The following is a 22,170-nucleotide window of genomic DNA, read 5'->3' on the forward strand; positions in this document are numbered from 1 at the left end:
AGAATATAATTATTTGGGGGAGAAAGTTACCTTTATTTTTCTTTGCCAGGTAGGGGTCACAAAAACTAATCTAGTCATAAAAGAAAGGATATTAATGGCAGGGGGGAGGAGGAAATATACTAGACTCTAAAAATTTTTAAGTGAATTTAGCTTTAAAGAAAACCCATGAGAGAGTCTCGCCTCAACAAAGATGGACCCCAGAGGCAAATGATCTAATTTAGCAACTGCATGAGGAAAGTGAGACAAAGAAGACTTGACCACTTTGCCTAAGATCACACATCAATATCTCAGATCTTGGGTTCACTGCCATTTCCAGCACACAGACTCTGGAACTCGTTCCACAAGAAAAGCTAAGATCCTGCTGTAATGGCAACCCCTTATATTATTCCCCCTTATCTCGATGTCATTATCACCACTGGGTTTGGTTTTCGGTCTACACACATTTACGCTGAAGTATTATATTTTGACATTATTTCTGGTAGCTGTAGCATGAAGAGTCTGATAATAAGTGAGGCTTTTATAAACTGTACAGTCTCCAGAGGATCTGACGCATCCATCACAATTCTCACAAATCAAATTTCTTTTCACTTTTCCTGACTCAACAATCCTATGTCCTTCAGAATACCGATTTCAAACATAAAAGCAGATCCAGTCACAAAAATAATTTGTAATCCTCCATTCATGATATACCATAGACAAGGAGTACAAGGTGGTGTGTTGGTTTTCTGCCTGCTTGTTTGGTTTGATTTCGTTTTTGGAATGATGAGAATATGGCTATTTAGTCAGGGAATACTTCTTCGAGATGGTGGGACTTAAACTTTGGCAGATAGAAGGCATTGTGAACACACAAATTTAAGATCCATATTCAATAGTGAATGAGTAGAAAAGAAGTAAATATGTCTTTTGAATTCTACCCAATTAAACGATAGTAGAACAAAACAGACACTTTTTGATTCTTTAATTCCTTCTATGAGTAGATGCCCCTTCCTGGTGAAATTTAGTCTGTTTCAGCAAATGTGCATAAAAGAGAACTCGATAGTACAATGGGGTAATATTTAGAACCAGAAAGGAGAATTTACCAAAGGCACCGTAAAGGCCAATAAAACTTCATCCTTCTTGTTCTCATTAGACAGCCAACGGTGAATGACCTTGTCCTTCACAATGTCAAGCCCTGTGGTCTCAGGCTGCTTTTTCTGGTTTCAGATCTCTGATTACCCTCCTTTTCCCCTGGAACATTTTTCTAACTACATGGAAATGGTTTTTATGTTGACATTTCAAAGGTCACTCTACAGAATCTAAGGGTAGATTAAACCATTCTTTATGTATCAGTATGTGATTCTCATTTATCCTGTCACCAATTTCAAGACAGAGAATCAGTTGGTTCTCAACGTTTAAAAAGTTCCTGCCACAATCAGGAGGAAAAATAATTATTCGTTATACAGCTAATAGATTAATAGCAACTTGCAATTATGATTACAGAACAAACTAATGTCATTTTTTCCACCGGTCAAAGCATACCTCCTATATTTTCTCATCTAGGACTAACTTGGTTCAGTTCTGTGAACTTCACTAGGGTAAATCAATTATCACTTACCATTAATAAGCAGAGAGCTATCGGATCCTGGATATGAATAGTTTAGACGACCTGAAGGTAAAAGAAGGCCGTTACTAAATTTATTTTTTTCAGAGATGGTTTAAACGTATTTGTAACAAAGCTGAATTAATAGCTTTAATAGGTAAGGTATTTTTAAAAAGCTTTATTATGGGATAAAACTTTGCTGTGCTAATGAACACAATGAGTCAGAGGACATGTCAATCAGCATGTTCACAAACATCCAAAAAGGGCAAGTTTGAAAGTGGGAAAATAAAATATCCCTCATATTTAATTAACTATTTGCTCTCTAATTTCCAAATTCCCACACAAAGTAATTTCCTTTATAACATTATGTTCTAACACAAACTCATCATGATAGTTTTTTTGCTCCATAAGTGTGAAAGTTTTCAGGTGTGCAGTTTTGTTTTGTTTTTTTTTTGTGGTTTTTTAAAAGTACGTAAGTAGCAGGAAGATTTCTCTATATAATTCATAACAAAAGTCCAGGCTTATAACTACATGTACAGACACACTAATAGGTTTAAATTCTCATTTGGGAGGAAATGCACAGAAGGTAAGCAAAACATATCACTGTACTTACATGTGACAGAAAATATCAAAGCCCAGAGCACAATGCCCAGAGCACAATAGGTGCTCAATAAATGCTGGGTTGGTTTACTTCTGATTTCGAGGTGATTCAAAATCTAGTTTTGAACCTACAGTGGACACCCAAGATGTCCATCAAAAGAGAATTTGTGTTGGCACTAAAATTTTTGGAAGCCACAGCATCTTCTAGATTGGTAGCCACAAATAAAGGGAGGGAAACAGCAGTGGGGTGGATCTCTCCATTTATAAGGAATTACATTTCTGTTTTGGAGGAGTTTCTAAATATCTACACCACATAGTACCATGTACTACTTCTGGGTACACACCATACCCCTAGTTCTACTCTGTAAATTATAAACATTATTAGGGCAACAGTTTTAAGTCTCCATATTCTACACGTTCATCTGCACCCGCCTTCATAAGAATGGTGGAAAACCCTCTACAAGTCTAAAGAACGAATAGGAGAACGTGACTGTTAATTATCTACCATGGTCAGCACTTTGTAAATCGGGGAATAGTGTGAGAATTTAAAACTGACTCCTAGGGGCGCCTGGGTGGCGCAGTCGGTTAAGCGTCCGACTTCAGCCAGGTCACGATCTCGCGGTCCGTGAGTTCGAGCCCCGCATCAGGCTCTGGGCTGATGGCTCGGAGCCTGCAGCCTGTTTCCGATTCTGTGTCTCCCTCTCTCTCTGCCCCTCCCCCGTTCATGCTCTGTCTCTCTCTGTCCCAAAAATAAATTAAAAAAAAAACGTTGAAAAAAAAAAATAAATAAATAAAACTGACTCCTAATTACAGACATTTCATTAGGAAATAGCACACTAAACTCTAATCCCACAGAATCACAGCAGACTCTCCGAAGGTACGGAAAAGTGGGTAAGCAGAGGTTCTCGCACGCCTTAAGGCTGAGGCAAGCCTTCCAACATGCCAGGAGGCTCTGTCTAGCTCCAGGAAACACTATGGGAACCAGAGCTAATATGTGGTCCTATCGCTCCGCTAGCCATACATTTACAACTCCTCAGAAAGGAACTTTAGGCCTCAACTATCTTTCGATTTCTCAAATTCTGCTTCTTTGAAATAGTCTCCAAAGAAACGACCTCATGCCATGAAAAAAAAGAAAACTGTGCTCTATTGCTAATAGCTTTAGTTAACCCATGTCCAAAACTTGGGAGTCTAATATGAAACAAAATCTGAACTTCATAATTTTCCTATACTTTAAGGCCAAATACAAGGATTATTATTAAGTTGTTAATTATTTCACTTAAATTTCAGTTTGCTCCTAGTTAGACTGAAGCTAGGGATGGAAATAGGAAAGGAGGAGGTAAAAGTTAATTCTGATATTCAATGTCTTCACGGAAGTTGGCTCAATTATTTAATGCTAATATACACAGCCAAGTATCCAAGTCGGGCGAATTCCATCTAACCTGCTTTTAACTATAAGCCTGGATTGTATGATCTGTCACAAGCATTTTTTTTTTCTTTTTTTTTTAAAGCAGAGACTGGTGACGCTGGAAAAAGAACATGACCTTAACTGTTAAAAAAGTTCGGAGCGGGTGAGTAGTGTTTCTGAATCAGTTAACTCAAAGTAGCAGCTGATTTTCTGTAATGGAACACACGTATAAATTTTATTGCTGCAAAAACCCTCTAGTAAATAAGAGAACTATGACACATACCATTTTCATTTGCCATTTCATTTTTTAAGTTGATGTAAGTCAACACAGAAACAAAAGTATTTAACTATATTAATCGAAGTTAAAAGGAAATGTTTTACTTCTAAGAACATATTCTATTTTTTTTTTTTTTTAATGCTAACCTTCCAGGTGAAACCAGGACTGTTCCATATAAACTAAATGCCTCTTATCTGATGCCAAGAAGGGATAATCAACAATGAGAATCCAAAAAGGACAAATGACCAAACTGGCTGGCCCAGTTTAAACAAACCAAGTTCCACCTTATCAGAAACTCACCTTTTGGGTATCTCTTTTAAGGAGAGAGAGATAAGAAGAATATTTCAACTTGACAGGCACAAAAATGTCCTGAACTCAGTTCTCAGAGTTTGCCTCAACGCGCAGCTTCTGAGGAGATCCTACCCTTTACCGCCAAGTAGGTGACCTTTGACCCCTTTCCTGCTCTTCCGACGACTTCCGAATGCAGTAATTCTACCCTTCAGCGAAGACAATAGGGCACTGAAGAATCAACAGCCAAGTTCATAGTTTAACTCTGAAAGTGATACTTGTTTTTAATTTTCTAACCTGGTCTTGTGATATGAGTCCTGTCAAGCTGGAATCAATTTTGGCCTCCAGGTAACAAATACACCTGTGACATTTTGTTAACCAATCAGTAATGTTTTCTACTTCGATTCAGAAAATATAAGCAATGATATTTTTTTTCAAAAAACTTTTTTTAAAACTTCATAATGCTTCCTTAACCTGACTGCCCTACCCTTCTGTAAATTCTTTCTACAATTAAAATATCTAGAGTCATCCATTGATGACATCCATTATGGATGACACGTATCACTTCCTTTCTGGAAATCTTCCATAAACTCTCATTTTAAGTGCCATGGGACATTCAAGTCTTCCATAAGCCTTTTCATTCTCCTTGTACACCCTTCATTTCTGTGCTAATATTCCCTCTGTTCTACGGATGCCAATTTTTACAGACATTTCTGCGGTTTCTATTCCACAGCTAGATCACTGACAATCCCTTCTTTTGTTTGACAGTACTCTTCCTTTGTTCCCAGGGGAGGGGATTTTTCAAATCTTTTCTTTTTTTTCTCTCTTCAGATTCACCCTTTTCCAGTGCAACCTTCCCCAAAAGGCAACCCCCTTTCTAGATTAACTCGCTAAGTTTTATTTCTAACTATGTTGCAACAGCCAACCTTGTTAGGTAATCATCTAAATTTCTTTTTTTTATCTCTTTATCATAATAGCCCCCTTTAAGAATTAGACTTTTACCTAGGTACCTTGAGTTTCCTGTTTGAGTACCAGGTAAGCATTGAATGAGTTCATTCCACTGAAATTAAAATACCAGCATTTTACAAATGAATAAAGTGAAGTAGAACAAAAATAAATGAGCTATCTGAATATGAATATAATCCAGTGTTTGTGGGTTTTGCTTGGTTGGTTTTTTGATAACTCATCTATCTATAAATATAAGCCAGGTTTTGGCACATTTAGAATTGAATTTCTCAAGGGAGAAGGAGGACACTGGGATTTCAGGCAAAGTGAACCTACTGGATAAAATTCAATCTTGGAAGGCTCTTAGTATTGATTATGTTATGAATATATAGAAATACTGCCTGGCTAGCCATCCTAATCTTAAGGGCGATTATGACAGAAAAATAGTAGTCCCTGGAGACCAGCTGGGGCATTTGGAGCCAGGAGCCCGGCATACATCATGCAGAAGGCAGAGACTATATTTGGTGCTATGACTCAACCTAGCCAAATACAGGCAACTGATACAGTGTGAGACTCTGGGGAACTACACTACCAAATTCTACAGCTCGGAAAAGATATGTACTTCAGCTAGCCAATTTTATGCCAGGCATTTGCAAGTTGCAGAACCAATATTTACCAACCAGAATAAGAACTGCTGGGGGGGGGGGGGGCAGAAGTACCCAAAAGAACACTATGTACTATTATACTAAGACGAAAACTAAAGTAACCTCGTCAATGAGATGAAAGGAGGGAGGAAGGACTAGAAGGAGATACTCTGATATATTAGAGTATATATATGTATGCATTACTTCCAAATTAGAGAAAAAGTTATTTTCTAAAACATTACCCAGATATTACTGCTACTGATGATTCGGCAGGAAATGATATAATAAATGCTACTATTTCAAACACAGAAATATACAAATATACAAACACCGAAAAATGTCAAATGTTCTATAGTGCTATTAGATTTCATGCCACAACCTTCTTTTTCAGTCATGCCAGCATTGTCGGTGACGTGTGTAGGCTAAGGAATGATAATACGGGATAACTGCAAGGTTGCCCAAAATACAGCCATGCAGTCCTATATAAAGTAACGAGTGATGTAAAAGTCTAAGTTTTTTTGATTGACTCACCCTATTAAAACCTGGATACTCCAAGGAAAAGAGAAGGGTTTTCAGTGGACACCATTAAAATTTTCTAACAGGAAAAGGATAAGTATATAGGCTTAGGCCCATTCCTAAGGCAGAGTAAAGATTTATACACAGTACCAACATACATACATACATAAACATACATATACACTTGTTGTTTCACTGCAGTGTCCCTGCTAATTTTCTTTAGCTCACATTTAAGCTCACATATAAGTCAAAGCTATACTGCCACCAACGAGTTTTTAAAGGAGGTGTTGTTGCTCTACCTGCCTTTCTGCATCTGCGGTTTTTACCAACACTGCCTGAGACTTGCAGCAAGATGGCGCTGTGGGGACCTAGACAACACAGAGCGAGGCTCAAAGAGATGTACAAAAAATTCAGTTTCTGAATACCAAATTTATACTTAGATGCAGAACACATATCAATAGGAACTATTGTAAAATGTGTTCAATACGTTCTATCACTTAATCGTATAATTATTTTTACTAATGCATTCCACTGACCTTACTCTATCCCCTAACCTATCTGTGATACCACCAGCCTCCAGTAAAGATGTCTCCATGCAAAATCACAAAGGAGGAACTGGCTGGAACTGACATCAGCTGGAGAATCTTGCCCCTCACCCATCCAAAGAGACATTTAAATCACACGTAGACACACTTCACGCTAAGCAAAACCCTTCTCTGAGAAAGAGCTGGCTTTCACTTTAAAAGCCAGGGCTTATTAAAAATTCTTGACTTCTCTTGCCTATCTCCCCAGGTTCATCTTTCCACACTGCCATTTCCCTTCCCACATTAGCTACTCCATTAACTTTTACTTCCGGGTAAACTTTTACTGGCCCATTAACTTTTACTTCCGGGTTCCACCCTCTTGTCTGGAATGCCCTCCTCTCTCTACTCCCAATGTCTCACCACTCAAGCCACCACCCTTCTGCCCAGGTAGCTTCTCATCCTATGGGAAGTCCTCCCTGCCTGCCCAAACCACTGGCTCTCTGGTTCAGACAACCTCATGCACTCCATACAACACCCTTTACACGATATTTGAATTACCTATCTCTAAACTCCCTCTTTCTCTAAGGCAACAAAATCTTTCAGGACAAATTTGGAGGTCTTGCCTCCCAGAGCTTCGAGCAAAGATGCTCCATAAATAGCTGAAGCAAATGAAGCAAAGCCAGCAACTGGTGGTCTCTCTGCCCCGGAACATGCAGTAGAAAGGGTAGAGAGGCAGACCAATTCCCGTCTTGTGAGCTAGGTCGAATTACGTAGCTTTTATGACCCTCGGTAAAACAAGTATTTCCATTTACTTTGCAAGGCTGTTGTTGAGAAATTCATGACACAATTTTTGCAGAATGCTCAGAAAAGTCCCCGGTACAGAAGAGGTGCTCTATTAACATTAAATCTTTTCCCCTCTGAGACCACAAGCCAGAGATAACCAACAATCTTCCACTTATGAAAGAAAGAGGAAGGATTTGTTTTAGTCAAATAAGATCCAAACTGAAAACTTGGAGAAGGGAGTGGCCATCTGGGGGATTTTTCAGCTTCAGAGAGATGAGAGCTTGCTGGTGTTCTTGGTTACAAACGGATGTGATTCTTTGGGGGAGTGAAGAGGGAAAAAAAATCAAACTCCTTACCTTTATAATAGCCAAATTGGCAAAGTAGCAGAAGTGTTTTAGGAAATGAAAACTGAAAATTCAACTGAAAAATGTTCCTTATAAAAAAACCAAGGTGGTCTTCCTTTTGTACCAATGCCTCAAATTTATTTTTCAATTGTGGTAAGAGATTGTAATAGTGGCAAAACAATAACATTTATCTGTAAGACAGTAAAGTCAAGGGGTAAATTTCCATAGATTATAGAAGGTTTCCTATAAAAAAGAAGGATGGCTTTGACTGGAACTCAGGGCAGGTACAAAGTTGCAAGACCTAACAAAAAGCATCTAAGAATTTCAGGCAGAAGGGGATGTCTAGAGAGAAACTAGCAAACAGCTGACCCAATTAAGGAATTCAAAAGATTTCCTACTGCCAGTAAACCAACAACAAGCCGGCAAGCAGGAAGGCTATTTTTATCCCTGCCAGAGGCCTTCTGACTCTGGATGCTACATTTAGAGGACAGAGCAACAAGATAACTTGCCTTAAGAGGATGTTATGATACCAGTGATTAATAGCAATTTTTAAAGCTTAAAAAACTAGGCATAGTTTTTGTCCAAATTTGAATGAACAAAAGCCAGTTTGAAAAACAAAAACAGAAAGATAATATAATGGAAAGAAAAGTGGAAAAACAGACCAACGGGTAGTAAAGTTTTAAGTAATCCAGAAAAAAGTCAAGGCAGTAAATTGAAATTCTCCTATCTTGGCAAAAGTTTGATTAAAAAAGGCATGTGTTACAAGAGACACATTTTAAAAGAACCAGTGAATAAACAAAGAATTAGCGATCTGACCCCAAGGTACAAATGATTTTGAGACACGGCTCTCTGTACTGACATGAACATAAAAGATCAAGACAAACTTATGAAATCTCTAGATGCCAGAAGCCAAGTTGCTTGCAAACGATTGAGAACTTTAGAGAAGAGTGATAAACTGCTCCTGAAACTGATTACTGAAGTCCAACCCCCAAAAAGCAATCGGCAGAGTCATTAACTGGCTTTCTGCATACATACCTATCCTCAACTCTAATCACTTATTTAATATAAAGTCTGATGACTTTATTGAACCTTAATGAAGAATGCACTTGAATTTCACACCTGATGCAATTTCACCTTTTGTGGTTTCTCAGAAGGCCCAGTTTTTATTTTCTCCTATCGATATTTAAGGCACTGAGGCTTCCTCCGCCTTACTAGCCTTCAAAACTAAGTAATAAACAAGCTATTATTCCAAGATATCTGCTAATTATTTGAAGGATAAGATGCATGAGGCCAGGAGTCTTTGCTTTTATTCCCTGATATATCCCAACAGCCTAAAATAGTGCCTGGCACATGGCTGATTCTTGATAGGTATTTGTTGTACGAAAGGCCTCCCACAGCTTTAGATTTTATATCCAAAGTGGTTCACAAAGTGAGTGAAGATGACAGGGGGGCAAGACAGCAGTGTATCTGAATCACTTGGAGGATACGCATGCTTGTCTCATGACAGACCTGGTGAATCAGAATCAGGGAAAATAAGCCACCTTGGAAACGTTCCCTCAGCGATCCTATTTTGACCTCTACCCTCGATAATGTAACCTTCAGTAAGAAACCAGCAGATTTGAGATCGGAATCTTTTACAGTACATTAGGATAAAATGCAGATCTTCAATTCTGACCCAGTGTCCTAAGTAAAAATTAAGAAACGTTAACGCCTATTCTCTGTCTAAAGCATACTAAAAAAAATAAATAAGTAAGAAGAAGAAAAAAAATGTTCAGGCTCTTTTTATGTTTTCCTCTTAAACGCCACATAATAAACACCCGAGCTACTAAACCAGGAACCAGGAGCTCTGTGTTCCTTTCTAGGTACCAGTTAGTTGAGTGATGAGTGACTTTTCCAGAAGCTGTTGTGTCTCTCTGAACTTCAACTTCCTCAACTGTAGAATGGAGATCACAAAACTCACATAAAAGGTTATGGTAAGGATTTAAGTTGCATAAATCCCAGAAGGGGCACGGAGTGAAAGTCAGAGAAACGGTATCAGAAGGACGAGCTCTTCCACTTGGAAGTGGTTGTTAACACCGCTTCCTACACAGGATGTCCAGGTCTATCTCAAAAAAGAAAACCGTAGCCTGGCATCAAATGTGTCCTCTGATCCACTACTACCTGGTGCATAGAGTGTACTCGAATATTTGTGGAACTGGAATATAAGCAGGAGCTCAAACCGTGGGCCTTAAAGAAGGCTGTCTCCCCCTGCTATCGGGGGCTGCCATGCTACCCAACCCCTTGTGGCAGGACTCCCCCGGACCCTAGCATTGCGCCAGACCTAGTCTAAACAGCCCACGCTCCTAGCCCGGCCTCGTAGGGCAAAAAGATGGTTTTAGACGTCAAAGTCCCAAAGTGCTATTTTGGTGGAGCTAATAATCTAGGGTAAGGCAAGTTCAGCTCCTCGTTCCTCTATGTCTCCATCGTCACCATCTCCTCTATTAAATTCCTCCTTACGCTACACTCTTTTTGGTAACGGGGTACATTCCAATGGCAGTGTAAAGAAGAACAATTAGGGGCACCTGGGTGGCTCAGTCGGTGAAGCGTCCGACTTCGGCTCAGGTCACGATCTCGCGGTCCGTGAGTTCGAGCCCCGCGTCGGGCTCTGGGCTGATGGCTCGGAGCCTGGAGCCTGCTTCCGATTCTGTGTCTCCCTCTCTCTCTGCCCCTCCCCCCATTCATGCTCTGTCCCTCTCTGTCTCAAAAATAAATAAACGTTAAAAAAAAAAATTAAAAAAAAAAATTAAAAAATTAAAAAAATTAAAGAAGAACAATTAAAGAAGTTCTCTAGAGCAGTGTTTCATAACCTTTTGTAATTATTAAGACCTACTTTAATCAAAATATTTCAGGGGTGCCTGGTGGCTCAGTCGGTTAAGCGTCCGACTTCGGCTCAGGTCATGATCGCACAGTTTGTGAGTTCGAGCCCGGCGTCGGGCTCTGCGCTGACAGCTCGGAGCCTGGAGCCTGCTTCGGATTCTGTGTCTCCCCTCTCTCTCTGCCCCTCCCCTGCTCACACACTGTCTCTGTCTCTCTCAAGAATAAACATTAAAAAAAATATTAAAAAAAAAAAAAGTTTCGGAGAGCCTCCCCACCACACTAACAAATGAGACCCCAACCCCCGCTCCCATGAATACTACCTGTAAAACAACAACAAACCACCTTAATAATAAAAGGCTACTATGAATTTAGCAACACCTTGAAATGTATTTTAATTACATTACATCAGCATCCACATGCTTCTGAAAGACAATCCTGCATATGTAAATGATGTATCTATCACTTAACTGGAATGCTTAGTCCTAATGGGTTCATAAGGGCCCCATCAAATAATTCTCATGGTTCAAGAGGCCCATGGTCCACAAACTGAGAACAAAAACATTCCATGACGCCAAGTTTAAACAAAGGCTTCCTAAACATAATATTTTTAGGCCTATCTCAAAAAGAAAAGATGCAGTCTAAACACAAAGCCTACATTCAGCTGACTACATTTATTTGATTCCTGGTATACCCTTTCTACAACTAATCAGTATAAAATACTGCCACGCCCAAACTCACACGAAATCCATTCGCTACTTTTCGTCATGAAGCTACAAAACTCTGCAATTTTGTCACTTAGGAATACCATGTCAGAGAGACTTTGTGGAATTGCTAACAGTAGTTTAGAGGTCATGGTGTTCAATCCTTCCATTCCCAGGTGAGGAAACCAAAATCTAGAAAGAAGTGATGGACCGAAGGCCTTATAACCGCTAATGGCAGAGCCAGGTTGGAGCACAATCCTAAATGCTTCTCTTTTCACTCCTCACAATTTGGGAAAGTCTGTTAGAAGGTAACAACTACTGATCATGTACAATAAAGAGATGGAGTGGCTAATTTAAATACCCGTATTTAATGAACCATACTAGGCATTTATTATTTGGAATATTAGGGCCAGCAGAAGTTAGATTTTTTTGTTTTAAGTTCTTTATACTTCAATTAATCACGACTGCTCTCCAGAATTGAGATTTGCACTTAGTGTGGGTTTCTTGAGAATGAAAAAAGGGTCCTCTAATTGGTTGATTCCTCCTTCTCTTTCCCAATGTATAGCAACTGGCATCAGCCCAACTGGATTCCAAAGAGATTATGGAACTGCTTTCCCTTCAGAGTTCCACTAACGTTCTTAATTGACTGGTTACCAGGTAATACCCAGAATAAAACAAAGCCTTGCTTTTAGACCAGAGCGCACTGGCGTGGGACTGAATTCAGAATCAGTCAATTAGACAAAATAATGAAGCCCAGAGGCAGCCTGGCCATCTCAATACCTGATTCAAAGAGTAGTAACTAGTTCAAAATTAGTTAAAAAGTACTCCTTTCGCAAACTTTTAGCGCTGAACAACAACAGACTCTTGCGAGAGTTTTCTCTCTTTTCCATCTTGTAACTTTAGTAGTGAGGATAGTGGCAACGTGAGGGGGAAAAAATAAGGAGCTGTGGGGTAGAGAAATTCACCATACCGGGTATGTGTATATGTGTATATATATATATATATATATATATATATATATATATATATATGTGCTAAATGAATCACCTGCATACATTAGTCATGTGGAAATGCCATGCCTATCAAGGAAGAAATAATTTTGTGGCACAACTGTGCAACTGATCTGTCCTTCCTGTCACTGAACTGAACGCGAAGAGAATCTCGGATATTTTTATGACAGCTCCAAGTTGGCAAATAACATATTCAAGGATTACAGATCACAGGGTCAAGGAAAAGTCTTAAGATCTTTGCAGACTACTCCCTATTGTATTACCCCATTATCAAAAGACTTTTCATTATGTAGCTATTAGTATTCAGGGCTGGTTTACTACCTGTCACGAAATAAGAGAGCAAGTCCCCTCTCCAGAGAATTTTAGAATATAGAAGGGAGACCAAAAGTACTGACACTACCAAAAGGTGCACATATACTATTATTTATTTGGAGGCAGGGCATGGACAAAATGGATCTCTATAAATATTCTCGACTTCCTTCTCCTATTTTTCTAGTGTAGGAAGCTCCCTAATATGTAACGCTGGCAAACTGTTGACAAAGTCGGAAGACTTTACTGCTTAAATATCGTTCTGATTTCATTTCTGAACGAAAAATAATATTATTGCCTGTCCATAAGGTAATACCTATACTTACTAAGTTGTACACAACACTGAAAGGGTAAAACACTGCAGAAAAGCACTTGTTAATGTGCTACCTGACTGCTGCCTTTTTTTCCCAAGTTACTGTTTTCTTGTTATTTCTAAGTGTTAACTGTCACGTGCAGTCGATTCCATCACCAGTCCCTGCTCTGAACGTACATCCAACAAAATTAAGCCACAACAGCCATAAAATATGTGAGCCTTAACGCAATTGTAAAGGGGGGGGGAAAGGTTGCTAAGTTAAAAGCTTCTTTTAAAGAAATGTTTCGGATCTTTAACCTTCTATAAACAGTTCACTCTCACCCCCCCCCACCCCCCATGCCCCTTTACCCTCACCTCTCACGCAGGTAAAATCAGGAGTTTAACAATGTTTTAAGAGGATCACTGAATTTTCATGGACTCAAAATAAGATTCTTTGCGCTCCATGCTCAGGATTAAGAGGACTGCTTAAGTAATTCTGGACCCACATCATGGATGACATAAGACAAACTCCCCCTTTGTGACAACTGCTTACATGATTTTCAGAACAAATAAAAACAAAAGTCAATATTCTATCACAAATGTGTGGAGGGGACAGGGCAAAGAATCTACTTACCACGACATGTTATGTTAATAAACTGGGCAGAGGAGGGTCTGGACATAGCACAAGGAGTGTTTACTATGAACAGAGCGGGTTTCAGTTCAGAGGCTAAAGGTCCAATGCTCTGTTCATACACATCACATTTTGTTCTCCCAGCCATCCCCACCACCCGCCCCCCCCTCTCCGAAAACAAAATAAATAAACAAAACCAAAAACAAAAGCAATCCCCAATCTGAAAAAGTGAAGCCATGCTGGTCAAAATCCACACCTTTGTAAGCTCTGCCTACACAGTGCTTGAGGAATCCAACAAATCCTGACCGGTAGTAAACCAGAGAGCGGACAGTGGTTCACAATTAAGAATATACCCTGCGTCGGTGATACAAAGGAAATCATGCCCCGCTACTTTGTCCCCTCCTGGCTCACAAAAGAAGTTACCTCAACACAGAAGCCCAGGTCCCATCCTGCGGCACCGCTAAGCCAAGCAAAAGAGAAGGAGTGTTGAGGATGTTCCATTTCAGCGGTCATAAAAGGGAGAGAGCGAAAGGAGAGGAAACCACTCGTTTCATTTCTAAACAGCCACACACACAGTTCACTGCAGTCGAGTTTAAATTGTATTTTTTGCTGTGTACTTAACTCTATTACTCACGAAGCTTCTAGAAGTAAGGCCACGTTCTTCTCTCTGGAGGCCTTAGCCACTCCCCTGCCAGGCTGCTCTGAGTTAACTTGGTATCATCCAAACAGAGCAAGAAGGAACCAGCCGAGTTCAGGAAGGATCCCGCCCGACTTTCAGAGCAGCTGCCTGGTGGACTCTGAATCTTCAAGACGGGTAATATTTAAAGATGCCCCCCAATTCACCAGAAGACATCTGACGCCAAGTAACAGTCATTTACTTGGAAGGTGAAATTTGATTAAGAATCACGAGCAAAATTAGCTGGTTTGCACTATCCGTTTCTTCTTTACGGTACTTTGTATCACGCTCTGTTAAATCTCCCTTAAAGGAAAACGTTCATCTTGTCCTTTACAAAAGCGATGGAGGCGTGGGGCGCAGAGTAGTGCATAGTAGTCTTTTCTCACATTGCCACAGGCAAACTGATTCAACTGGGATAAAGGTTAAATACTACAAGAAATGATATCCCCTCACTACCACTTGAAATAAATCATTTTAACATTACAGCAGCGGAACTTCTTTCAGTCAGAGCTCCTTTCGTTTTTATAATTTTATTCACTCCAAAATCCAATTTTATAACAATGATGTTAAATGTAGTCCTATTTTCAACAACTCTCATAAAAAGTTTTTGGAGCTATCTCAAGTATACATAAAGTCACTCTGCAATATATGTTCTAAAACATCTGTATCAGTTTGCAACATCTGTTCCTTAAACTACGGAATTAGATGGCTGCAATTTGGAATATAGGATTATTAAAAGAATTGGGGATCAAAGAAAAATGTAAGGCTTCCTGGCTCTTTTTTATGGTATCTATTTTTAAGTAGCACTAACTTTATCCTCCCCCCTACTGTAAGGAATTTAAATTATCCCAAAGGTCATTCTCTTACAGCGACATAAAAACTTATGCAAAATAAATGAAACAGGCTTTGTGTACTCAACTTTCAACGGAGTTTCATGATTTTCTTCTAGAGAGATCATTATAAATTCTTTTGCTTAGCAACAAAGAAATGAGGCACAGATGGAATCATCACTTGCCTACTCATTTAAGCATTTGTTTCAAACAAATCCACAGCAATGAAAAATGGGGGGGGGAGGGCCCCCAGATTTAATGTGTAATAAAGAAAGAAAAACGTATATCAAAAATATTTTAAAACGCAAGGTCACCATACCTTCGGCAGCCAGGAATTAAATACATCGCGTTTTTGGAGTAGATCCAGCTCTCAAAATGAATTCTTATTAAATGAATGCATGAAGCAAGTGTGGCAGTAATGTCTAAGTGTGTAACATACTCCCACTGCTTACCCTACATATGCAATAGATTTCTTGGGCACCACGGGATATGTAAAAAAAAATGGCACTTGAAACAACTTGCACCTCTGAATGCAATCCTTATTGCTTACATTCAAGTCAAGTATTTAAAATGCCTGAAACTCACTGGGTGGATACTTTTAGTCCCTCTTCCACAAATGAAAGCAAGATACATCCTGGAACAATATAAAGACAAGAACATTCCAATTTCACAATATTCTGAGGAAAAAATAGGATGATATCCTGACTCATAATTTAGTTAGTTGATACCTGAAGAACAACTATAATGTTTTGACAATTTACAGATTTGCCTTTATTCTCGCAATAATTTTGCTGTCTCATTTGGCTTTCTAGTGAAATGAAGCAAACTATATAGTAAGTTGCTTCCATATACAGGATTTAAAATACTCAGCGACTATTATGAAACTGTGGATTGTTTTACTCCATCTGACATCTGATAATTTTCAAGTACTATTTCTCTCTCTTTATTCCAGTGCGGCCTCCCTCTGCTTCCTCTCCCTAACAGCTACTTTTTGGTTTACATCTATACTCTTTCATTCCCTTCCCAGACAGAAAAGGAAAAAAAAAAAAGTCTCCTTAATTGTCAGAGGTCTTTCCTACCATACACTGAATATAATACCATTTTGTGAATCTTTTATTTCACTGTGTCCAGCCCATGCTTCAGAAGGCTGAAAACAGATGTGCTCGCATGTGGTTTTAATATATTTCACGCTACTACATTTCTAAACAGTAAGTACCAATTTCACAGGCAAGAAAAAACACAAATAACAGTAAGACAGAATATTCCCCCAAATGATCAGCTGACCACCTACAACAGTAAAAGATTCTTCTGTCCAGGTGAAGAAAATACTTGATAAGCCTAATAATTCTGTGGCAATGAGCAACCTGCCACTGGGAGATCAAAATTCAAAATCTGTCAATAGCTCACGCTCTTAGCTTACGAGACTGGGTGTGCAGTAAAGAAAATGAAATCGGTCTCTGGGGAAAGGCTTCTATGGACTATTACCGGCATTGGTTATGGAGAATGCAATATATAATTTCGTGGATAAAAATAACATACAGACATGCCAGCTGATCAGAGAAAGGACATGGAGATAAGGTAGAGGCAAGACCCTTTTCCTCCCAAAGAGCTAATCCTCTGTCCATGAAGAAAATGACAGTAGCCTTAATATTCTTGGAGAAACTACTTCAACTGTAATCAAAACTAATATAAATTATGAAATGAAGGCCAGGTACTCCTTTTGCACATTTGTTAAAAATGTTAAAAAAAATTTTAAAAAGATGAAAGGTTTTCAGCAAGCCAGTTGGAATCAACGACACGTTCATAAAGATACTCAAAAGCTATATTTGAAGGTTCCTAGGCCTATTAAGCATTTTGTCTGTTGACTGCAAAATTAAGTTTTAAACCACACTACATTAAAGGAGATTTTTTTTTCCCAAAAGGAAAAGCAAAATTTCGTTTTCTAGGTTTTTTTTTTAATTTAGATGAATAATATAGCCATATCAATCCATCCAACTTAAAGGTCTTATATCAACTTTAAACACATTCAACAATCACATTTCTATAAGGAACTGCAAACGAAAGATTAGAAATAAGTGAAGTCATTCATAATATATTTTATGAAATTATTTTTAAGATAAAATAAACCCAAATATAAAATTTGCTTCCATATGGTGGGCTCTTTTTAATTCTCAAATTCTTTTAATTGAATTCTCATACTTTTTTTCTGAGAGGCATATTATTTTCTACTAGTCTCACAGAATCAACGCTCATATTCTGTTTTCTCCATTTCTAAAGTAGCAGAGCAACCGGAGGGGTTCTTTATTTTCAAAATGGATTGGCAGGTTTTATATATTTACTTTAAAAGGACAATATGTTGTGGTTTTTTTTTTTTTTTTAAGATATTCAACTTCTGTTATCACCTTTAAAAAAAAATCTCACAATAGAATCACTGTTAAAATCAAGCACAGCTTTCCTAGTAGCTATCTAAACCAAGGGAGCTTGACAAGAAGTAAAGTATTTCCTCAAGCCAAACTACATTTCGGTGGTAATAGACTACAGTAATATAAAGTTCATCATCTTGGTTTAAAAAAAATCAAGCTGGGGCACCTGGGGGGCTCAGTCGGTTGCGTATCTGACTTCGGCTCAGGTCATGAGTTCGAGCCCCATGTAGGGCTCTGTGTTGTCACTTCAGAGCCTGGAGCTTGCGTCGGATTCTAGGTCTCCCTCTCTCTCTCTGCCCCTCCCCCACTGACGCTCTGTCTCTCTCAAGAAATGAATAAACGTTAAAAGAAATTTTTTTTTAAATACAAAAAATCAAGCATAACTATACTCTGACATTTTGGGACAAAGAACTCATGTATGAATTCTTTACTACTCTTTAAAGGAAAAAAGGGACAAAGTTCACTTAATATACTTAAGTCACTTTGGCACTTAAGCTTAAGTTCGAGCTAAGTTTCTCATTTGATAGGCTTGAAAATAGACTTAACAGATATTTAGTAATAATCTATACCATTTATTGAGTGCTTTCAAGGCTGGGCAGTGTGCTGGATCTCATGGATATATCATAGTATTCAATCCTCCCAACCACCATAAACCATAGCAACAGAATGGCAGTTGAAATCCAGATCCGACCCCAAAACCGATGGCCTTTCCGCTTTGCCGCACTTCCTTTTATAAATCACTATTTTTACAAAACCTTTATGTTTCCAGACCAGGCTGATCAGATTTGATGTTTTCTGTCATCGGACTTAATTTTTCGTTATCCCTACAGAATCAGCTTAAAGAAACTTGATTTGGGTAAAAGTTGGTAGGAAGAAATTGAAAGGGGAATATAGAATAAAAGCAGAACTTTATATGATGATTCAGCACACTAGAAGAAATAGAAATAAACCTGAGAGATATTCTGGCTGTATCTGATAAATAAAAGAAATGCTACTGTTAATCCTATTAGAATAATGTGTGCAAACTCTTATTTCTAACCTAAGTACTAGTTAGGGCTTGCTTCTTAGAAGCATCACGTAATAAACTGCTTACATCTGCTACCGTTTGGAAACTGTGTTTTCTCTGAAATGCGCTTATCATGAATAAATAAATAAAATAAAATATCATGAAATAAAAAGAAACAGGCACTTATCATGAAAAATGAGTTCTGATTATTTATTATCCCTTGTATCAAGTACATAAGAGGCTCTCTCCCGCCCCAAAAAAAGAAAGTTGCTGAAGGAATCAAATACATTAAGAATAAACAAATGTCCTTTACCTTCAGCTACTTTTTCTGTACTTAGCTTTTAATTTGGGGACAATTGCAGATTCACAGCAGGTTGCAAAACATAGTACAGAGAGATCCCATGTACCCTTTATCCGGCATCCTCAAGTGGTGACACCTTACATAAGTAGAGTACAAACCAGGAAACTGCCATTGGTACAATCTACAGGCCATATTCACATTTCTCCCTTAGCTTATACTTTTAATTTAAGAGTGTGTAGTTTTTCTGGTGCTAGAAAGGGCCTTAGACTCTCCTCACTCTTCTGATGAGAAAACAGACACGTCAAAGAGGCTGATCCCAAGTCAGAGTGCTAAGAAATGGCAAAAATAAATTCTGAACAAGAGATCATCTTTCCTCAGAAACAGACTGTGTATCTGGGTTAGAGTCACCCGTCAGAATTATATGGGGAATTCAGTAAAGATCTTCAAAAATATTCTTAATTATGGCAAAGTTATCTCAACAGCTGGATGCACACTTTTCTCACATATTATTTTTCATCTCCCCAGACCTCAAAAAGCTCTCCTGAAAAAAATGTACCATTGTTCGTCTGCTGAAAAAATACTTAAAAGTTTGACTGCAGCAGTAATATAATCAACCAAACTCAAAGGAAAACCAGGCCGGGCTGGTCACCACTTAAAGCAACAGGCTGTCTTGCCACCTTTGACCCTAGTGCAAAGCTGTGTCTGGCACAAAGTAGGATCATAAACACTGAACAAATGAATGGATGAAGGAGTGAACGAACAGGTAAGTGGGATGACCAAATGTATCCAACGTTCCAAATTTCTTTAAAAAAAACAAGCAAACAAACAAAAAAAAACCCAACCCTGCTTTCCAGTAAACTGACATTTATGTGCAGAAAAATATCTTATTTTGTGGGGTAGTTTTCCCAAAATCAGAGCTGGGGGGACTGTTAGAGAATACCCAGTCTGGTAATTCTCAGTCCTGGTTACCGGTGAGCATCACGTGAGACACTGAAAAGTTGACATGCCAAGTCCCATCCCATAGGTGGAATGGAGTCCAGGCATCTATATTTTGTTTTTAAAGCTTACCCATTATAAGTGCCTTACTTTAACAGTGAGGCTAAGCCTCTTACTATAAAGATGAGAAATTAAGGCCTAGGCAAAAGAAAATGTACTATTCAAAATAACAGAGCCAGTCAGCAACAGAATTGAGACCGGAATGCAGAAAGAACACTATTTTTTCCTAACATAATCCATAAAAACTATTTCAATAATAAAACTTCATTTTAACTTGGAAACTACTGGCCGTTTTTAAAAATGTGAAACTAGACCAAAACCTCTATCAGCATTTGGACTCTTACTAGTGTCCAGTCACTATCAAGAGCAGAGACACATAGAGGTTTGAGACACTGAGCACTTTTTGCCTCAGATGTAAAAAAAAAAAAAAAAAAAAAAAATGAAGTGTATGGTTCGTGTCTCCCATTAAATTAGAACTCTTGCAGCTCTCTTAATGGGTACTGGGAAGGGCCCACAGTGGATGCCCACCAAATACGTTTGATTTTTTCACAAGAGAGGTCCATGTACAAAATTGATGGAACTGACTACATACAAAATATGCACCCATAATATTTGCCGTATTGCTCACGAGATTACATAGATAATACAAATGTTTAACTGTTCGCTAAAACCAAATAGTTAGATTTTTTAAATTACCTTTAATGGAATCATTTTCAGCTCTCATAATGTCAATGAGGGAACTCTCCAGGGAGTGCATGTCAAATGTCCTGGGGCGATCCTGCAAACACAAACAGCCACAAACCACTTTTAAAATAGCTTTTACTTATAAAAGGAGACAATAAGCTGCATCCGATGGGACACAGATCAAAAAGGGGCAATTTTACTCCCTCTATGTGTAAGGTACATTATTACTACATTTTATTTTTAACACTTCCAAAACATCAAAAGCACAAAAAGTACCCAGGGTTCAGCAGAGAGTGATTTGATTTCTAGTAATTTCAATTAAAGCTTTACTTTTACTAATAAAGCAAAGGCAACTAAAACCTGTTTCCATATAGTCAACAACATGAAACAAATGCAAAAATAAAATTCATAACCTGTCTGCCACTTAAGATTGCAGTAACATGGCAAAACTTGACAAACTTGTTTCAGCACTTTAGGTTCCGAGCTGCATTCAGTAGAGATTGCTACCGAATAGCCATATGCTTGTAACCCAAAGTTTGGAAATCGTTATCCAATAGTCTTTTGACCACTAAGTGGCAAAGCAGTCTTGATATTGCTGCCATTATTTTAAAGGGAAGACAGGGGGTCAACACTGTTGATCTAAATCCTGGCTTAACCAAATGCATTTCAAGAGTGGGTGAGAAATCTGAAAATACACAACGAACCAACCGCTCTGGCATTCTTCTGGAGGAAAAGTACTAGAGATAACTAAGATTAAGTTTAGCCTGACAAGTGACGAGTAGGAGATGAAAATATTTTAAAATTAAACTTTGAAAGGAAGCAGTAATACAGGTTTCGGAACCACCCGAAGAATAAACAGGTGCACATACAGAGACAACTGCCAAACGTCTTAAAGAAAAGGGGCTGGGGCGCCTGGGTGGCTCAGTCGGTTAAGCGTCCGACTTCAGCTCAGGTCACGATCTCACGGTCCGTGAGTTCGAGCCCCGCGTCGGGCACTGGGCTGATGGCTCAGAGCCTGGAGCCTGCTTCAGATTCTGTGTCTCCCTCTCCCTCTGCCCCTCCCCCGTTCATGCTCTGTCTCTCTCTGTCTCAAAAATAAAAATAAACATTAAAAAAAAAAAAAATTAAAAAAAAAAAGAAAAGGGGCTTCCAAAGGAATTTGACAAGCGGGAGTCTATAACCTTCTCTTCAGCTTTATTTTCTCTTACATTACTTTTTAACTCAAAGCTTTGGCTTTTTAAAAAAAGGTTCCCCTGGGGCGCCTGGGTGGCTCAGTCGGTTGGGCATCCGACTTCAACTCAGGTCACGATCTCACGGTCTGTGAGTTCGAGCCCCGAGTCAGGCTCTGGGCTGATGGCTCAGAGCCTGGAGCCTGCTTCCGATTCTGTGTCTCCCTCTCTCTCTGCCTCTCCCCCGTTCATGCTCTGTCTCTCTCTCTGTCTCAAAAATAAAATAATAAAACGTTAAATAAAAAAAAAAATTAAAAAAAAAATAAAAAAGGTTCCCCTGATTTTATCCCCCACCCCTTTCTTTCAATTTGTGGAATCTCA

The 22,170-nt window shown here is 38.7% G+C and overlaps 1 protein-coding gene across 5 annotated transcripts in view; it reads right to left on the bottom strand.

Moving 5' to 3' along the window:
* Positions 1-22,170, bottom strand: part of CPEB4 (cytoplasmic polyadenylation element binding protein 4) — a 69,582-nt gene that overhangs the window by 26,736 nt on the left and 20,676 nt on the right. For 4 of the 5 annotated variants that reach the window (XM_042992077.1, XM_015537753.2, XM_007082789.3 and 1 more), the window contains exons 2-3: positions 20,633-20,714; positions 1,595-1,645 (exon numbers count right to left, since the gene is read on the bottom strand). In XM_042992077.1, coding sequence (XP_042848011.1) covers positions 1,595-1,645; positions 20,633-20,714 — 133 coding nt within the window. The remainder of the gene's footprint in view (positions 1-1,594; positions 1,646-20,632; positions 20,715-22,170) is intronic. The other variant, XM_007082790.3, reaches the window with a different exon arrangement.

This window comes from Panthera tigris, chromosome A1 (genome assembly GCF_018350195.1).
Source record: "Panthera tigris isolate Pti1 chromosome A1, P.tigris_Pti1_mat1.1, whole genome shotgun sequence".
NCBI lineage: Eukaryota > Metazoa > Chordata > Mammalia > Carnivora > Felidae > Panthera > Panthera tigris.